A 19,196-nucleotide genomic window follows, 5' to 3' on the forward strand; every position below is an offset into this window, starting at 1 on the left:
TAGTAATAAAAAAATATATTGGGACTGAACATCTGCCCTGCAAGGAGCCACATGCTTCGAGATGTTTGAGATGACGTCTGGGGTGGCCATTCCACTTCAAGTATGGGTGTTATTTGTTTGATATAAGAAGTGTACATATCCAGCTTGGTGTCACCCACTCATTTATGGACTGTCATTTATTTAAGCTCCAAGATTGTGGTTTTCACCATCTTGTTTTGATTGATACAAAAGGTGACGATATTTAGACGAGAGGAGGTATACTCTTTACTTTCTCTGTAGTCTGCTTCAAAGGTCACAGTGGTTTTATTTTTATTTTATTGAACCAGATTATTAACCCATTGAGATCAAGATCTCTTTCACAAGGCTGACCTGGCCGAGAGGGCAGCAGCACACGTCATGATAAACATTACATTGGTAACGACTTGTCAATTACAAGGAGCCACACACTAAACCATACCCAGCTTTATCGTCTTTATTGGACCATAATTAACTGAATGAACATCATGCTGGACTGGAGAATCATACACTTATTTGGAAAATGTTTACTTTCTATTTAATCTAGTGAAAACTGGCCTCTTTTCATGGTAGACAAACATTAGATTTGGACCCTGCTGGCCATTAGAAAGAACTGGAATAGCAGGTCCTTCTGCATTTGTTTATATTCTAAAACCAAGGGGCTACATTCACTTCCTGTAAAAATCAGTTGTTGGACTACTGAACTACTTTTTGCTGGACCATGCTGATAAGTTTACTTGGATGGAGGGCCAATAGATTGTAAAAATATTGTTAATTGCAGCCAAAATATTATACTACATTACTAATAATTGCAATTTCTATGTTTTAGAACTCTAAAATGTTGATCAGCATCAATCGGGTTGTACAAAGAATTTCCGAACATTAGGTGGAATAGTTATTACTTTTTAAATTGCACATCGGGTTTCAGTATACTTGGCAGAGATACAGATTCCGTCACTTTCAATCACAGAAGTTCCAGTGTTGATGTTAGAGTAACTGGTGAACTGAGACTCTGAAATGTGCTGTAATGAGGGAGTGAGCTTGCTAAGCTAGTCCAGAGTAGGAAGCAACAGGAATTGCCCACACCAATATACAAGTGCAGGGGGTTTGTTTTCCATGGAGCGGATTAAGTAAACACAGATATGCAATAAACACAGTGGAAAAAAACCTTAATTTCAAAGGCTGTGTTTTATAACACAAAGGCATCTCCTATGCTAAGATGGCAAACAAAACAAGCAGCCTTTTCAACAGCCACGGCTTTGCACTGGACGGCATCCCAAAGAGCTGAACTTGATCTACAAATCCAAGGGGGCCACTTGTGGCCAACTTGGTGCATGGAAAAACATAACAGCCTCAAAGCCCTGCCATCAAAAGTAGATTTACTGCTTCACAACATCAGTGAATTTTATGCCTTTTTTATGGATCTGGTAACGTTCAGGAAAAATGGAAAAGTATTTATTGGAGAGTTTGGCAGTGTAAATGATATCATTAAACCAGTGCAGGTAGTGTTACTGGTTGAAGTCTGCAGAGAGTTAAAGGATATACAGAACCTCAAACTAGAGTTTGTTTTTCCACATTTTAATGAATAACTTATAGCCTGCTTAAAAATCAAAACATTATTAAGGTTATTTTATCAAATAATTTACTATACTAACACTGCAGAGTGTACAATATACTTTACAATATACTGACATTTCAGAAAAAAAGGGAGCTGATTTCTGTTATATATGTATGTTTTGATCAAGCAGCAACCGCCGCTGTTGACAAATGAAGCCAATGTGGAAGTGTAAAATGCAGCAGTCAGTCCAGTGTCCGCTTGAGGCTGGCCAGAGAAGCACCAGACAAATACACACCACAGCCAACAATGCCCGTTTTAACAGCATAAATTAACCTGTTTACTGCCAGGTACAAAAATGATGTAGGTCTGATTCGTTATTGTCACCATGGGCACACACTGTATGGGGAATGATTTTTTTTTTTTTTAAACGCATCCATTTTGGTTTTATGAACGATAAGTGTTATCTATTGTTAGGCGCGTCGCTGACCTGATTGACAGGTGGGTGCCATGTAGCTGTTTGTCAAGAGGCTTAAAACCCACCTCAGCTCCAGCTCTCAGCCTGTCGTTAGGTTGACTGAAAGTTAGGCTGACTGAAAATTAGGCTGAGACAGCATTTCCAGCATGGCGGCCGCTGATGAGCCTCTGGAGCCCCCTGCAGTAACATCCATTAATATTTACAGTCTATGTTTTGGATACATCATCATAAAAACAGCTAAATAGGGTTTGATCCTCCCTGTGTGAGCTGATGTATTCACTGACTATAATGGCTTACTTTATTCATAAAATGAACAAAAAAGTCTGGATATATCAGTTTTAAACTCAAGGATATTGATAAGGATATTTCTACCTGTGCATGACTTTGTATTCATTTCTGAAGACTGTTGCCAACAAGACAAAAGATACAGTATGTCTCCCCCCTTCAGATCAATACTGAAGACAAAGATTTATGAGCAGATCCATTCAAGAAAGCTGTGTCCTGTATAAAGTCACTTAATATTATCAGATGTATGAGGCATTAAAAGCCTTTTAGATTTGAGTTTATTGTAGAAACAGGCTGCGAACATTCAACTGCAGTCGGTACGAACAACTGTTGTCAAGAGTCTAAAAGAGGCCATCCGTGGTTTCTGCACGCTGTGAGGGGAGGTCAGAGTTGAACAAAAACAAGTTCTTATGAAGGGGTCCTCTCTCATTCCACGGCAAGCAAACTTACATAAACAAATGACGTTCATAGAGATATCTGAAGCGTTCCAACCCTGGCAACAGCTTAAAGCTGCAAACATAAGCCATGAGTTTAATTTCCATGGTGCTGTTTGTTTCTGTTACAAAAAAAGAGAACAAAAGTCAAGATCTGACAGATGTCCAGCAGAGTTTTGCTCTGCACAGACATGTAGGCATTCTTTGAAAGGACACCGATATTTTGCTTAATGCTTAATGTTGCAGTTCTTGGATGCTGGTTGTCTAGTTTTCTCCAGATTCAAACAAAATGTAATCTTTGAGTCATGTTTGCATGAAAACATTGCACACGCTCTCTAGCTGGTGTGCTCTTCCTCTCTCTTGTGATCCGGTTCGACTGAAAGCATTAGAGACCACTCTCTACATTCTTAGCATAACAAGCCACACGGGACAGATAACACTGGAGCAATAGGATGGGGGAGAAGGGTGGCAGAGAGCGAGGACGTCCTCTGGCCATCGTCCCCTCCCAAATTAAAGTCCTCTCTGATGACCTGTCATTATCCATTATGGGAGATGGTAACTCAAAGGTGTCCTATCCAAGAATAGCACCCATTGTGCCGGAGTCTTGGACGTGCACCAGGCTCGCCTCTTGAGTTTGCCCATACACAAGCGCCTTTGTATTGTTTGTTAAGACATCATTAAAGCTAAGTAACTTTTGAAAGCTTTCCAGATGGCTTGAAATAAATGGGTTAGCAGAGCTGGTTGGAGTCCGTTGAGTTCATCCTTTCGGACACTGTGAGCGTCGAGACTAGCGGCTCTTTCCTGGTCCAGGTTTCTGTATCACATTCCTAAGAGAGCTGCTTATCAACACAGAGCAATATCAGTGATCTGCTGATCCTCTGGCATGTAGCTGACAGGCTGAATCAGTACATGTATTGTTATTTTAATAATTAAAGCTTGTAATGCATACTATGGATCAGTATGCCAGTCAGCATATTCATATAACTATTTTTTGTTTTGCAGTTATTCCAACTCCAAAAGCACCTCCAAGTCCTCAAGATCCCGCTAATGATGGTGAGTTATAAAACAAAAAAGTCTCACTTTGTTACATGTCTTCTGGTGTGTCTTCATATATGTCTTTGTATTTGACTTAAATCAAAACACAGAGTCTTTTCAACTGAATTCAGAGTTGAAAATAACCATGACTTAATTTGACCTCTTGAACGCCCTTTCAGATTAAGCTCAATCTGTGTCACCTGTCCCTTAATTAGTTTAGCCTAAACAATTGACAGGTGCCCACTCAACATTACGTTAGATATAAGTTTATTTATGTATTAAGAGAAGTTAAAGAATAGTTTTCAGGTCAGTGGCAAAAGATGATGATTTCATGATGCCTCAGTCTGGATAGTAATGAGGAAACTATGTTGTTTCTTTATGTCATTTATCATAACATTGTCCTCCTTATTCATTTCATGTTTAGTCTCTCACTAGACATGTGACTTGTGTTTAAGAGGTCTAAATATTTACATGTTGTCATGTCAGCATGTATGAAGTATTTGTGCTGCTTTGTTTCCAGGCACTCTGTACGTCCTGGACACGCCGATCGTGGTGGGGATCGCCTTCACAGCCTTTGTGATCGGAGCTCTGTTGACCGGAGCCCTGTGGTTTATCTACTCGCACACAGGTAGGTCCTTTACCTGCTGCTCTACGGCCCCGGCTCACCTTTCTTCTACATTAATGAAAAGATAAGATGCAGAGGAATTTCCGAGTGTTTCTGTGCCAAAAATGTGCCGCTGAGATTGCCAAACATCCTGCCGCTGACAGAGGCCAGTTCACAATAACATATTGACTCCTCTACTGTAAATATATCCTGTTGGTCAGCAGCAAGAGCTCTTCTCTTTCCTGCCTTTGAATGTTTTTTGGGGCCGCGGGGTGGTCAGCGAATATTCTCAGTACAATGGCTGGAGACGAGTTGGAAAATCCCCTTGTTGGGTTTAGCGGCCCCTCACAGGAAAAGACACACAATCTGCCCATTAGATGCCAAGACCTTCCCCACCATCCCCAGCCTGCTGACCCACCCGAACCCTGAGAGGAAGTGAGCTCCCAGCAGCCCTCTGAGTTCACCGTTGCAAAGAGCTGCCCTGTTCTAGTTGACCTGACTGCTTGACTGGTGATCCACTATGCCATTGACCTGCCGCCCCACAGCTGATGTGTTCTCCATGGATGTCTTTCATCAACAGCGTTAGGAAGTTTGAGCTAATAAGTCTTTCAGGAAATCCAACAATGTGAGTGTTTTAGTTAACCCTAAGTTTACAGTTTGGAAGAAGCCCATGGTTGGACTGTGTTGAATGGTTGAGATAGTAAATTAACCTCCAGGATAAATTGTGGTGGATCTTTATGAATGAAGACATGGACACTTGTCAGAACTGCTAAAAGTCAGTGATGAAAAGTCACATTTATAATCATTCACTGAACAAATTCTCGAGTAGCAGAAAAGATCAGCTGTCAGATTTAAGTGGCCTTATCTTTATCATAATATTGGGTTTGGCCGTGCCTTATAAAGCCACTTTATTTAAGCGTTATGAGTTTCCTAGAATGACCAAGAAACACATGTATTGTAGTTGTCTTTCAAAAAAACATTAAGGCAAAAGTGATGAAAAAAACAGGTGTAGAGTAATTGTTGTTGAAAGGCTCTAAAAAGTTGACCTAAAGCGGCTTCGGCCTGTTGATGTTGCTAAAACAGGGCTTTGTTTTGAAGCTATCTTTGCTGAGATGACCTTACATGGTCATAATTTCAGTTCCACGTAAACCCCAAGAATGGAGATCCCCCAAAACAACAACCAAAGATATCCCATCAGAGTGTATTTTAAACCGGTCTACAGAGTGATGAAACATGAAAACACATCGGGTCAGTCCCCTCAGGGTCTAAGGACAATGTTCCCGCTCTCTTGAGGAAAAATGTTTTTTTCTCTTTTTTTTTTCTGACTAACATGCCCACACTGGCATTAAATGTGAGGTTTTATATCCATTGCAGTTTGATTCCCTATAAGGCAATTACAAGTATCAATGCTTCAAAAACAACCCACAATATATTCTTTGACATTTTGCTCATTATCTTGGCACACATAATAGGACGTCGTTCTGCCAGGGCTGCCGTCATGACTGCCAGCAGATCTGCTCTCCACCTCGACTCAACTAGTGAAATTACATGCGAATCCAAAAATTCAAACCAATTGTGACAAGACGCTGAATCACTTACACAGAGAGAAATTTCACACATTATCTGCTTTGAAATCCAAACATGGGCAGCGAGATTAGAAAGTGGTAGAAAGTAATGATCACCCACTGCACAAGTGTAAGATAAGCTCTCTTGGTAGAGAGAGAACTACACACCAGCTTCGTTTTTTGGCACTGCTGGGAGCAGGGCTCTTATATTTGCAATGTGAGTTGGTCCGTCCTCCACTTTGGTTAGAACCAAAATAAACCAAGAACTACTGGATGGGCCAGCGTAAATATTTGCTCAATATAACAGAAGCTGGATATCAATGATTGGATAGACCTTTTCTTCAGCGCCACCATGAGGTGGATATTTTTAGTTTAGAGTAAAATTCCTTGATAGCTATTGTAAAGGTGGCAATTACATTAGATTCATATTTATTTTCCAATACCAAATTCAGTTTTTGTGACCAAATACATACAAATAGTAGAACATAATTATCAATCCCCAACTCTATTTCTATAGTGCCAATTCAGAACAAATCTTATTTGAATACATTTTTGAAAATGAGCAGGTCTAGACTGTACTCTCTGTCATGTTATTTATAAAGATCAAACATTAATCCACCATGAGCGCAGCAACATTTAGCAATTTAACAGTGTAGAGGACAAACTTCCTTTAGGAGGCAGAAACCTTGAGCAGCACCAGACTCATGATGAACAGCCGTCTGCTGGGACTGTGATGGACCTGAGGAAAGCGAGGGATAAGAAATGGATAAACAAACAACAACAACAAATAGAACAGATTGATGGCTACAATGTCAGTAATAACTGTAAAAGTATGTTCAGTAAAGTTTGATAGTAGACAGATCATTCTAATAACAACATCAACAACTATAAAGACAATAAAATAGGAAAGACTGTTAATGTTCATTCTCAAAACTCTTAAGATTCACATTAAGATTTATAATAATGATAATAAACGTAACACTGATGTTTGTAGTCGTAGCAGTAAGAATCAGGATCCTCAGCAGCAAGCTGTCTGCAGCAACGATCCAGATGAACAAATGAGAAACCAGAGCTAAGGAAACCCCAGGAAGATATTTAAAACAACATAACTACAATGTAATTTTCACGGAGTGTATTATGTCTTTATTAGAGCAACAGGACAGTGGAAAGTGATTAAATTCTTGTTTTTTGCATAAAAAAAATGCTGAACAGCAGCATGATGTAGAAACTTTGATAGGTCACACTGTCCTCACAATATTGAACCAAGTTTTTCCACATGGCATATTTTTATCTCTTTTTTTATTGTGCATTTTTCTTGTAAATCAAAGGCTGTTATTCTGTAATTAGCTTGAAGGCTGACACTGAGTTAAGCATAAGATGACAGAAAATGTCTTCATATTTGATCGATCGGTCCAGACTTCTGCTATTTAATGTCGCTTTGATAATGGACGATTAAAAGGTTAATTTGATGACTTAATGTGTATAACACTGTCACACCACACTGCACACAGAGTTCTTATTTTTCATAATGTTTCCTTTTATTAAGGATGTCTATCTAAGGATAATAGTTAGACATTTAACTGAAACACATTTATTTTTTCACTCAAATGAGTGAGTTTCAGAATGTCACAGCTCTGATTGTTTTATGACACTGTTAAAATATTGTGTTTTTTTTATGATGTCTATGCACAGAGATATAGTGACAGTGCTTCTGCTTCTTATGATTACTCGTTCAGAGTCAAATGCAAATTGTTCCTGAGTTCGACATCTGGTTCAACAACTGCATACAGTTTTCAAACAAAGCATGTTTCTGTGACATAAAAGCTGCCTTTATCTCTGCGATCTAGAAAGATAATATTGGACTTGGATTCGCCTCATCTGTTTGAGGAAATATAAATTCCCAGGTCCCTTTGTTTCGTAGAGCTCTCGGTCCTGTGGGGGGAAAAAACTGCTGGCAGCTCTGCTCTGGTAAACATTAACAGAACTCAGGGGCCCCAAAGAGGGAGCGGGATGCAGCAACGCCTGTGGACACATGTGCCTGTCATATATGCAAACACTCATACATACTCACTCAAGTTTGAATCCAAACCAAACTGTCAGTAGAAAAATCTTTGTGTAAGGGGGAAGATTTCATTGGGTGCTTTCCATTTCTCTAGCAGGGAAATATCGAGGAAGCAACCAAGGAACAGACTGCAGTCGTGATGATGCCAAAAAGTCAAATGAAACACAGACTTGGCTTTATTTCAAAACCTGTTCTTTGTCTCAGACATGTTCTGTACACAAATGTAAGAACTGCTATTTGCTCCTCATTTTGTTAATCATTGGATCCAAAGAGTCGACAACTTGAAATGCTTATTTATGCATCAGAACAAAGAACCAGTGAATGGTTTGAGCTTCAGTCAGAAGATACTGCCTCGTGTTTGTTTTGCTAATTGAGTCCAGATAACTAAAGAAACCCTCTTCTTCTTTTTTCTTGTGGTTTCTTAGTTCAAATGTCTTCTTTCAGATAGGATGTTATAGCGGTTGTTCCAGGCTTGCTGAGGTGTCGTTTCAGTTTTAAAAAAGCAGTGAATCTGTGGCGTACTAGCTTGACGATGGTAAAAGTAAAGACAGATGTAGTCCAGAGCTCCCCCAGCATGCATTTGCAGACTTTCAGACTTGCCAAAGGAACTCTAGATTGTTTTGAATAAGAATATGAACACGTGGTTATGCACACAAGCTTAACAACTAACTCATTTAAATCATCATCAATCATCATTAAGTATCATCATCCATAGGATTTTTTATTTATTTTAAAGAGCCGGGTCTGCTAGTAGCGTGGTGGTTAGTGAGCGTGGCCCATGCACAGAGGCTGTAGTAGTCCAAGTGGACGGCCCGGGTTTGAATCCGACCTAAGGCTCCTTTCCCGCATCTCATTCTCCACTCTCTCTCAGCCCGGTTTCTGACTCTACCCACTGTCCTATCTCTAAATTAAGGCATAAAAATCCCCCAACTAAACCTTTAAAATGTATTAGAGCCTTGAATTGGATTTAAAAAGAAAGTTCAAAAGTGTCCTGTCCAGGAGTGACAGACTGATGGAAACGCCTCAGAACACACTTTTGTTTTTTAAAAGTGTGCTCAAACTGGGTTTTTGTCAGCAGTAGGAAACCAGATGAACAATTGAGGTTTCTATGTCTTAGGAGGAGAGCAATTTGTTCCTTTAAGCCGAACAATCTGTCAAGTTCCTTTCTGCGTCTGCCTTTCATTTATCTCATTTTTCTTTCTATCTCCCTCTCTGTCCTGCTCTGCGTCTAGGCGAGGCAGCTGCTGCGGGAACACAGCAGGTCCAGAAGTCCCAGCCCGCCTCAGAGAACAGCAGCGCGGCACACAGTATCGGCAGCACACAAAGCACACCCTGCTCCAGCAGCAGCACAGCGTAGCCCAGGACGAGACCCTGACCACAGCACCGGAGGGGGTCTGCGATCACAGGGACCGGTGTGTCGATCTCCTTCCATTATGTGATATAAAGTTCAAAAATCATGATCTGAAAGTAGCAGAAAGCAGATGGTAACACTTTGGGGCCTTGTGTAAACTGTGTCTGTGCCACTTCAACTAAGTGCAGGAAAATATTCTTTCCCGGGAAAACTACGAGACAAAAAACAAGTTAATATCAGGCTTTTCTTTCTAATCCAGATGCTGTTTTGATAGTTCCCGACACAGCCTTTTGTTTTGACCATAAATGGTTTGATTGAGGCTGTTTATAACAAGCAGGTGTACTTTGACAGTGAGGAAAGCAGTCCGGCAGAAGTGATGTCAGTATTAGTAAGTCAGACGTTGATGGCTGGTCTAACACGTAACTTTATGACATGATAACCTTAAAGGGGCAAAGGAGCGGAGCAACCACTATAAACATGCGGACATAAGTGCAGTATAAACACAAGTCGTCATCTTCTCGTACGGAGAAAGGACGGATTTTAGAAGAAAGCGTAGTTGGTGAATGTATACAGAAGAGTAAACGCCAAATAATGTGACAGATTAATGTGAAAAGACATGTTTATAAAAGATGTATTATTATGTAATCACTTTGCTGATACTTCCCTCATGATTACTGAGTGTCTGCTTTCTTCTCAGTAGTTACAGTCGACTATAGAATTGGGGTCTGCGACTCTAAATAATGTTACACAACTTCACAAGGGCATTTTGTGTTCCCTTTTTCTAGTTTTTCATCACAGAATATTTGAACATTTTGGGAAATGTGATCTATGCTCTCATGTCTTTGTGTTCATTAAGGGTCACATGTTATGTAAAATTAACTTCACTATGTTTTTCTGGCACTTATATGTGTCCCTAGTCTGTCTACAAACCCACCAATCAGGGAAAAGTCCATCCTTTCAATCTCTTGCCTGCTCCACTTTTCAGAAAATGTGTGCTCAAACAGGCTGTTTGGAGATTTTCCTTTCATGACATCACAAAGGGCAGTAACCCCTCCCCCAGGTGGGTGACACTCCCATGGCTCGGTGTTTGTTCTGCCCTCTGAGTCTGCCTTCTCATCCTAAACAATAGGGCATGTAGCGAGAAAACCTGAGCTGCATCCTCTTCCGGAGAGGGGGCGTGGTCAGACACAGCTCATTTACATTTAAAGCTACAGACACAGAAACAGCCTGTTCTTCGCAGGGCTGAAATAGAGGGGTTTATAGACATGATCAAATACAGGATCAGAGTGGAAGAAACTTCATAGATGAGGAGGAGGATCATATTTGACCTTTTAAAGATTTGAAAGAGAAGGTAAATGTGTAGCTTAGCAAAACGGAAACAGTTAGCTCAGAGAAAGGTTTACAATAAAAAAATATAAAGTTTGAGCATAAACCTTCCCCCACAAACAATAAGGCATAATCAGCCACTGTTCATATAAAGTTGACATGCATACACAAAGCTAGCTAGTTTCCTCATGCTGTTATTTTATGCTAGGCTTGGCTTCTAGCCTCCCAGCATGCTCCGTCTCATACACAAAGTACAGCTTCCAAAACGTGTGATGCTCAGATGAACATGTTCAATTTTGTAAAATAAACATGTCAAATTAAAAAGATTTATTTTGAGGAGAAGCTTAAAACTATGTCAAGCTAGATGTTTCAATCTGCTTCCAGTCATCCCCTGGCTCCTGTTCCTTACACAAAGACATCAGAGTAACATGAATCATCTTATCTCACTCTTGATAATGAATCTAATGAGCACATTTCCCAAGATAAATAAGACAGAACTTTAAACCTGTATAATTTTGTAAGTATTGTAAATATGCATAAATGATATGAGGCGACGTATGTGCAAATTCTGTTTGTTATTCTTATAAGACAGGTTTTGTAAGTTGAAGGTGCGAGTTAAATAATTCAATACCTGAATTTTAAAAGGGATCATATTAGAATTTGAGTATCAGATTTAAACTTTGGATATGATGTAAAGCAGTGGTTTTTAACTGGTGGGTCGGGACCCAAAAGTAGGTCGCAGAGCTGTTGTCAGTGGGTCCAGAATGTGTTTCTGGAAGAAAAAAAACCTGTCAAAAAGCCTATGCAGTGCCTTTTAAACCTGTTAGTTTTGTTCCATTTATATATTTTTTGGTCACGTTTTGTACTGTCTGAAGTCCAAACAGAACAATTTTTCATTAACTCAAACTGATTGCTTGAAAAGTATCCGAAATTTTTGTCAATTTCACAAGGGAGTTAGTAGTGACTCTCGAGGCTAGACCAGTTGAGAACCACTGATGTAAAGGTCATGGATTTAAAACATTGGTTTATAGTAAAGTTGACAGTGTTTTGCTTTTATTATCAGTTTATTTTTGATCCCTTTTATAGTTCAACTTTTATACTTTAAAAAAAAAATATTCAGAGATGATACAAACATACCCCTCTGAAGATAAAACTGAAAGAAGCAAAAGAAGCAAATAGACCAATAAGAGAAACACAGTATGTTTGGATTTTCTTTTTATGAATGACTTCAAGGATGACTTTTTATTTGTTGAATGAATTATTGATCATTAATACCGTAAAACTTCAAATAAAAGCCCATCCCAGTTTAAGACCTAGTCCCCTTTACAAAACTGCTGCTGCTGAAAGTTTGGACAAATAGAGGCAGGTCTCGATTAGAGGCCCCAATACATTCAGTGTTGATTAGTTTGCAGATCAAAAGTAAAAGCAGAAAGACAAAAAAAAACATAAAGATGAACTCATCGGTCCAATGAGACAGAATAATAGTTCAAGGTGTGCAGCAGGTTGCTGTCAAACAAAGCACGATCAAATAAGTGATTTGTAATATCATTTGTTTATTAAAATGCTATTTTTTGGACAAAGTTAAATATTCTTCATGGTTAAAATCATAAAAATTGTCTTTCCAATCTTTGCTGTGCATGATTTTTGTTAGACTGTAATGATTGGCCCATCTCGTTTAAAGGCAGGGTCACTTCTTAGACTGAGGCAAATAAAAGGCTGGGCTTGAGTTGAAGTTTAACGGTAAATGAATCAGTTTGTTTCACACATTTGGAGAGTATTTGTGACATTATTAAATGTACAGTGTTTTAGTTTTCTCTTGTGTGGAACTCTTGGCACTGACTAAGTGTTAAATAAGCTGTAGCTGAAGCTCATGACAGTGGACCTATACTTTTCGGTTTTCTCTAAACAGCGACTCCACAACTCCCCCACCGTCTCAGATGATATGAATGTTTGCTGTAAGTGCCTTCCTGTTACCTGTTTGTGCTTTTATTAGACTGTTTGTGGGCCCTTTGTATTCAAGGAGAGACGTTACCATAACAACAACAACCCAGAATGTACATTATCTCAACGTGTGTTTCTTTATGTAAACATGTATAAAGCTTTCTACAGAGGGAACAGAGTATAAAAGATATATATTTGTGTATAGAATTATATTTTGGAATATATTTACCAAGAGAAATTTATTGTTGTGTGCGCGTGCGTGCGTGTGTGTGTGTGTGTGCGTGTGCGTGTGCGTGTGCGTGTGCGTGTGCGTGTGCGTGTGTGTGAGAAAGTACTGTGAATCTTTATGGATGTGCTCATACATATTACATGTTAGTGAGGGGTTTATAGACTTACCATACCAGCCTCGTGGCGTGTTTCATGACACGCTGGTCAAAATGCAATAATCACATCAGTTATTCAGAACTTTGAGTCTGTTTTACTGAGTTTAAGAAAACAAGGCGTAGACATGTATTTACACCTTCATTTAAAACTTTCAAATGTTATCAATAAACTGCCCTAACATGTTTGTTTACTCATAGTGTAGTTGCTAAAAGCATCCTGTGCCATAAAACATGTATTGGCTTTGTAATGAATTTAGATATAAACGCTTCTTAACATGACTTACAATACAGCTCCTGTATTTTTTTTTTAACTTTGATTTTAACTTTATTTCTTGTTTCTTAGCAAAACAGACTCGCTAATTAAAGCTGTGTTAGATAACTATTCCGTATCAGCAGAATATTCAGGTCACAATATTCACCATTAACTAGTAGCTTATTAGCATGTTAATTAGTAGACTTTAAAGTCATTACAGGAAGTGCTTATTAGTACTCTACATGAACACAATCTGTAGTTAATAGGTCATTAACTAAGAGTTTGCCTTGTTGTTTTTTAATATGAATTTTGATCTTAATTTGATTTAGCTTAGTATGGTCCTTTACAAGGTTAGATTAGGCACAGCTATAGAATATAGTGATGTAGAATAAGGTGCTAAATAATTTCTGATAAACAGCCAGTATGCTACTAATTAGCATGCTAATAAGCCACTAGTTCATGGTGAATATTAAGACCTTCATTTTAAGAGTTACCAACATTTTTCATACGTAGCAAATTAATCGGTTGTGTTAGACTTTTAAATTGTATGTATCTTAATATGGAAAACATGTCTGATAATAATCTTTAGCATAACTATTCATCTTTAATTTTAATTTAGCATGAGTCAGTTGCGCTAACAACTACGACTACAAGCACTTCCAGGTAGACAACTAACACAAATATTGTCGTCTTTTTTTAGTAGGAACTGAACATTTACGAGCTGCAGTGTTATGCATTGGCTTTTTTGCTGTGTTTTTTTTTTTTTAACATTGCTTTGTTTTTTGCTTTGCCTCTTTGATCGTCTTACTGCCGGTCAAAGTAACTGAACACAATCTTCAGCCCTCGAGCATTACATAAATCAATTATACTATCACTGAAAACTAAACTAAACTACGGAAACTGATTAAACAATCTTTGTGACCCTTTTGTAAAATACATGTTAGTTATTTTTAGGGGTATTTTGTGCCTTCATTGGACAGGACAGCTGAAGAAAGAAACAGAAAATGTGGGGAAGGAGAGAGTGGTGAAAAGTGCAGAGGTCGTATTTGAACCCTGGGCTGCTGTGACAAAGACTATAGCTTCGGTACCTGGGGCACCCAACTTATCCGCTCAGCTCTCCGGCACCCCAAATGTTAAATTGTAAAACTGGCTTTGACTCAGTAGCCACAACATTTAAAATAAAGTTAACTAACTTGAGTCTAGCACACTCATGTATTTATTTAGTTTGGTCTCCAGGGATGTAGAATTTGAATGAATCAACCCTTTTCCGCTGCGTATCGGTACCTTGCAACCCCAAACACAACAAGCCATAACAACTTTACCATGACACTCCACACCACTATGTGGTACTGTTGTCTACCTGGAAGTTCTTCTAAACTAACATTATGATTCTTTCCAATCAACACAAATACTTGGTAATCATATTGTCATTCGAACAATCACAAACTTGTTTAGGTCCCCCTGTTGTCACAACAACAACAACAACAACAACATCCCCTTAAAGTAATGCAAAAATGAAATCAAGAGAAAAACCACTGATGGCAGCAGTTAGACCACAATGAGAGGGGGATGTATAATGAGTGTGTGTATTTAGTTACAATGGAGGATGGAGAAAATCCAACGATTTAATTTTGTTTCTGGAAACTAAACTGTTTTCAATAACACTCGAGAAATGATTTTTATTGAGCTGCATTGGAACCACTTGGTCTAAGAGCAACATTAGAGCTTGTTTGTTTTATCGGGCCTTCTGCCAGGAGTGTCCATGCCAAAACCCTGCTGAAACCCCTATTCAGAAAAGCTCATAGTAAATATACAGCAGGGGTATGTAGCACTCTGTTGCTGTTATCAAGCGGCATTATTGTGAACAACAACCCTGCATCCCTGTGTATACAGAAGACGCCTACTGAGAGATCCATGTTTCACAGAGTACGATAAACTGCAGCCTATAATCAGCGGTCATTGTGGGATTAAGGCTTTCTGACGTTCCCATACTTTTGAGGTTTCTCTTATCGACTGTGGTGAATCCATCTCCCGTGTGTAATTACCTCCTCCACCCCCCTTGTGTCATGCTGTTAACTGGCTGAGCCTCAAGTTATGTTCTGGATCTCATCTTCTCATTTGAGATAATTGGGGGATTTTCTTTCACTCACACTAAAACATCACGATCCATGAGAGTTGCTCTTCAAACATTCCTCTCTGCTACTCGCCCCATTGCATGCTGGGAAAGGCTCTATCTATTCCTGCTCCAGAGCAATATGCAGAACTCAATCAATATTGAATAATGATGCTGTATCACACAAAAGGAGCATTGTTGTAAGGGTGCATACTCACTATATAAACTCTGAGAACAGCTGTAATATGAGCGCAAATCCATATTTCTAGTTATTGATTGTATCGTTTTAACCATTTGACTACCTCATGTTGTTTGATGAATGTGCCATTTGTGTACCAAGAGTGTATTTGTATGTGTGTGAGTGTTTTCGGTTGCCTATGTCTGAGCTTAACAAGAGTTTTTTTTTTTTTTTTTTTTTTTTTTTTTTAAAGATGATATGGGGCCCTTTGTGTTGCAGTTTCACTTTTTTTTTTTAATCAATCTCTAAGCAGACAATGAAGAGTTTAAATTCACCAAGATTGCCTTGTAAATGTGTAAAACTTAGATTATCCTTTCATTTATGTTTTTTCTTTGTTTTGTGGAACTTTTATATATGCTGTAAATATGCATGATACATGTATACCCATTATGTCCAATAAAATTCCATATGATTTTACAACCAACACTTGTTTATTGGTGATTTCTGTGCCACCCATAGGGCGCTGGATGGGGAGCATATGTGGGGGTCCCCCCTGTATGGCTCTGGTTTACAACAATGATGATGTGTTAGGTTGGGCTGTGCTGTGGTGAAGTCATGACTCGTCCCTGGTGAGCTCATAGCTTGATATGGACCATGTGGACCTCTGGCTTTAGGTTGCTTTCTCTTCTTTTCTTTTTTTTTTAGATGAGTGCAATGCATGAGTCCATACCTCGTCACCCTCCCCCATTGCCTTTGCTCCATCTTTTGATTAGAGCTCCTTGGAGACCAGCTGTAAGCAGTGTGTGTGCTGCACTAGATTTGAAAGTCTCAGAAGGAGAAGGAGGCCCAGGGTGAATGGTAAAGTACCTTCTTTTTATGCCAGTTTAGGTTTGGGTCAGTTGGTCCACATGTCTCCAATCTTTCTGACTCATTTGGCATTTATTTAACAGGGGCGACCACAGTTAGTCGAATATTCATCAAATCGTTTGAAAGAGCCTTGAAAAAGTAATGGTTAATGGTCTTACACCTAAGGTCAAACCCCTTCACACCCTGATGGCAGAGGTTTCTAAAGTGACCATCAGAAGTTTCACATGCCGCCGATGAAGAAGCGGGAGCAACTTGTGTCTTGCCATAGGGCACATCGAATATGTGGCTGCAGGAGCTGGGGATCGAACGTACGACCTTCCGGTTGAGAGATGAACAACCCCTTCAACGTTTATTATGAAATGGTAACACATGCCACTTTGTTTGATGTGTGTCTGAAAGTTGATCATCTACTCTTTAATATGTGTAATAAAGATTAATAAACGGTAGGACCATGCTGTTCTGTTTTCCTTTCTTATTTAAGATCCTTCTTCTGTTTTGAAAAAAGGTCATGTGTAATAAAGGCATTACATGAGAAAGAGAAAAGGATGGATCATCTATCATAGAATAAATTGTTATTCCAAGTCTAGGAGACAAAAAGTTTAATGAAGTGGTTTAACTCTTATGTAGCAAATGAGAATATGGATCAATCAGGGAACAGAAAACAGATATTCAACGATCAGTCGACGATAGGACTCCCTCATAACATCTGGTCTTTTTAAGTATATATTCATCATGTGGTTAAAATTTGTAGCTTAAATATCAAACAGCACGCACATCTGAAAACTAAAGTATTGGGTGCTGAAGAGAAAAACATCCAAAATTAGAAAGAATATTCCACACACCAGAAGCTGCTCCGATTAAATTAAATGTAATGGTAAAATTACCACCTGTAAAGTTTCGGGCCCTCGCCCTTCATCAGACATGACGTTCATGTCTGATTTTCCATTAAATTAAATTTAATCGGAGCAGCTTCTGGTGTGCGCTCTATTTTCTCTACTTTAACATTTTTATCTAATTAACAGTTGTGGGGGTGTGGCTGGCTTCTCTTCTCAGCAGCAGACGATGCACACCTGGCTCCACTCAGCTCATCACCTTGACTATAAAAGCCTCACTCCACTACTCTGCCAGATAATTCTGTCACGTTCGGTTGCGCACTGCAGTCTCGGTGTTTCTTCCAGTGATTTTTAGTATTCAGTTGAGCTGCTCTGTGTTTGGTACTCTTAAAGTTTTTGCACCTACCTGTGTTTTTTTCTGTGTTCAGGTTTCCGGTATGTCTCGCTATTTAACAGTCTCAGAGTCTGAGTTTCCTTTGTCATCCCCGTGTCGTCTCGAGGAGAACTTTTCTGGCCAGCCAGCTCCACTGCCTGCTCTTTCCTTTATGAAACGTTTTTTTTACATCCAACTATCTGTGCCTGTCATTGCTTAGAGGTTTCATTTAAACCAAAGCCTAACAAATGATATCATATCCTAATGTATTATTTCATTTTATATTATTACTTTTTGCAATTTGCATTAGCTTTACCAGTGCACTTGTTTACATCTATAATAGAACGAGACAAATGCTGCAGAGCTCTCATTTAGTAAGGATCTATAGCTTAGAGAGCTTGACTAGGATATACATAGCAAGTTGTTTCATTACTTACCATTCTGTAATAAACTGAAATGACTACTGTATATACGTATGATATAAATATTAAGGGCTGCATGTAGGAAGAGAGAGGTCAATGAAAATGTGATGACCACGCCTCCAGAGTCTCTGGTTGTATACATAATACATAACCATTTCTTACTTTGGTCTTTTTTTGTTTCCCTTAGATTTTATGGAACACTTAATGAGAAACAAAACGTTAATATCGAATGTGCATTTTTACTATTTAACGCCCGTTTTACAAAAGGTTTAAGGCCTCTGTGAGGTTACTAGACTGGCAGACTGCCCTCACAGAGGCATTGTCATGCTCTAACACTCTTGTCCAACTGATGACTAATTTACTAAATTCCTAAACAAAAGTCTCATCCACTTCATCCATCCAGCATGCAGACTGTGATGTAATTATTTTCACTTCCAGATTTCCCCCTTTGGGTACGTGGCACACACTTTTGTTGTGCAGCTAATGCATTTAGTCACTGATTGCATGCGCTCCAGACAATAGTCCGTGACAAACACAGGATTAAATGAAAAGAGGCTCCCCCCCCCCCCCCAACACAAACGCTGAGGAGGCCAGACTAATTTAGACCAGAACTTTGCTCCTAAACATGGTTTTCTTGAATTAAATAAAGTGGGATGTTTTGGAACATTTGGAAGGTTAACAGCATCAGAGGGGGGAAGAGAGCAGATTAAAAGGGTCTGTGTGTCTACCCTCACAGCACCTCTTCCTGTCCCATGGCACTACACAGTAATGTGTTTGGAACAGTGACAGGGAGTCCAGGGATGAAGAGGGGCCAGAGAGACAGATGAAGCTGATGTTGGTTCACATGATCACATTCACACAAAATAAAGTTATAAAAATGTGATAAAAAAAAAGGAATTATTCCAATTCAAATCCTCCACATTGATGTGCAGAGACAGCGTCTCCCTTTATAAAGTTTTATTACGTTCTTATTGTTACATTCTGCTCTTCATGTACTCAAAAGACACAGACTCACCTGTCTGTCATCAAGTCATCAGCCTGCAGTGCATATATACCCGAGTTCAAATGTGGTACTATGTCGAGGCAAGCTTGGATTTATGTGACAGAAGAGAGATCCTTTTCT

The 19,196-nt window shown here is 39.1% G+C and overlaps 1 protein-coding gene across 1 annotated transcript in view; it reads left to right on the forward strand.

The window, feature by feature from the left end:
- tgfbr3 (transforming growth factor, beta receptor III) overlaps nucleotides 1–16,062 on the forward strand; it is an 80,351-nt gene extending 64,289 nt beyond the window's left edge. Inside the window, exons 15-17 of the mRNA XM_020632703.3 lie at nucleotides 3,770–3,820; nucleotides 4,323–4,430; nucleotides 9,266–16,062. Coding sequence (XP_020488359.1) covers nucleotides 3,770–3,820; nucleotides 4,323–4,430; nucleotides 9,266–9,390 — 284 coding nt within the window. The 3' untranslated portion in view covers nucleotides 9,391–16,062. The remainder of the gene's footprint in view (nucleotides 1–3,769; nucleotides 3,821–4,322; nucleotides 4,431–9,265) is intronic.
- Nucleotides 16,063–19,196: the final 3,134 nt, after the last annotated feature.

Source organism: Labrus bergylta, chromosome 6, assembly GCF_963930695.1.
Source record: "Labrus bergylta chromosome 6, fLabBer1.1, whole genome shotgun sequence".
NCBI lineage: Eukaryota > Metazoa > Chordata > Actinopteri > Labriformes > Labridae > Labrus > Labrus bergylta.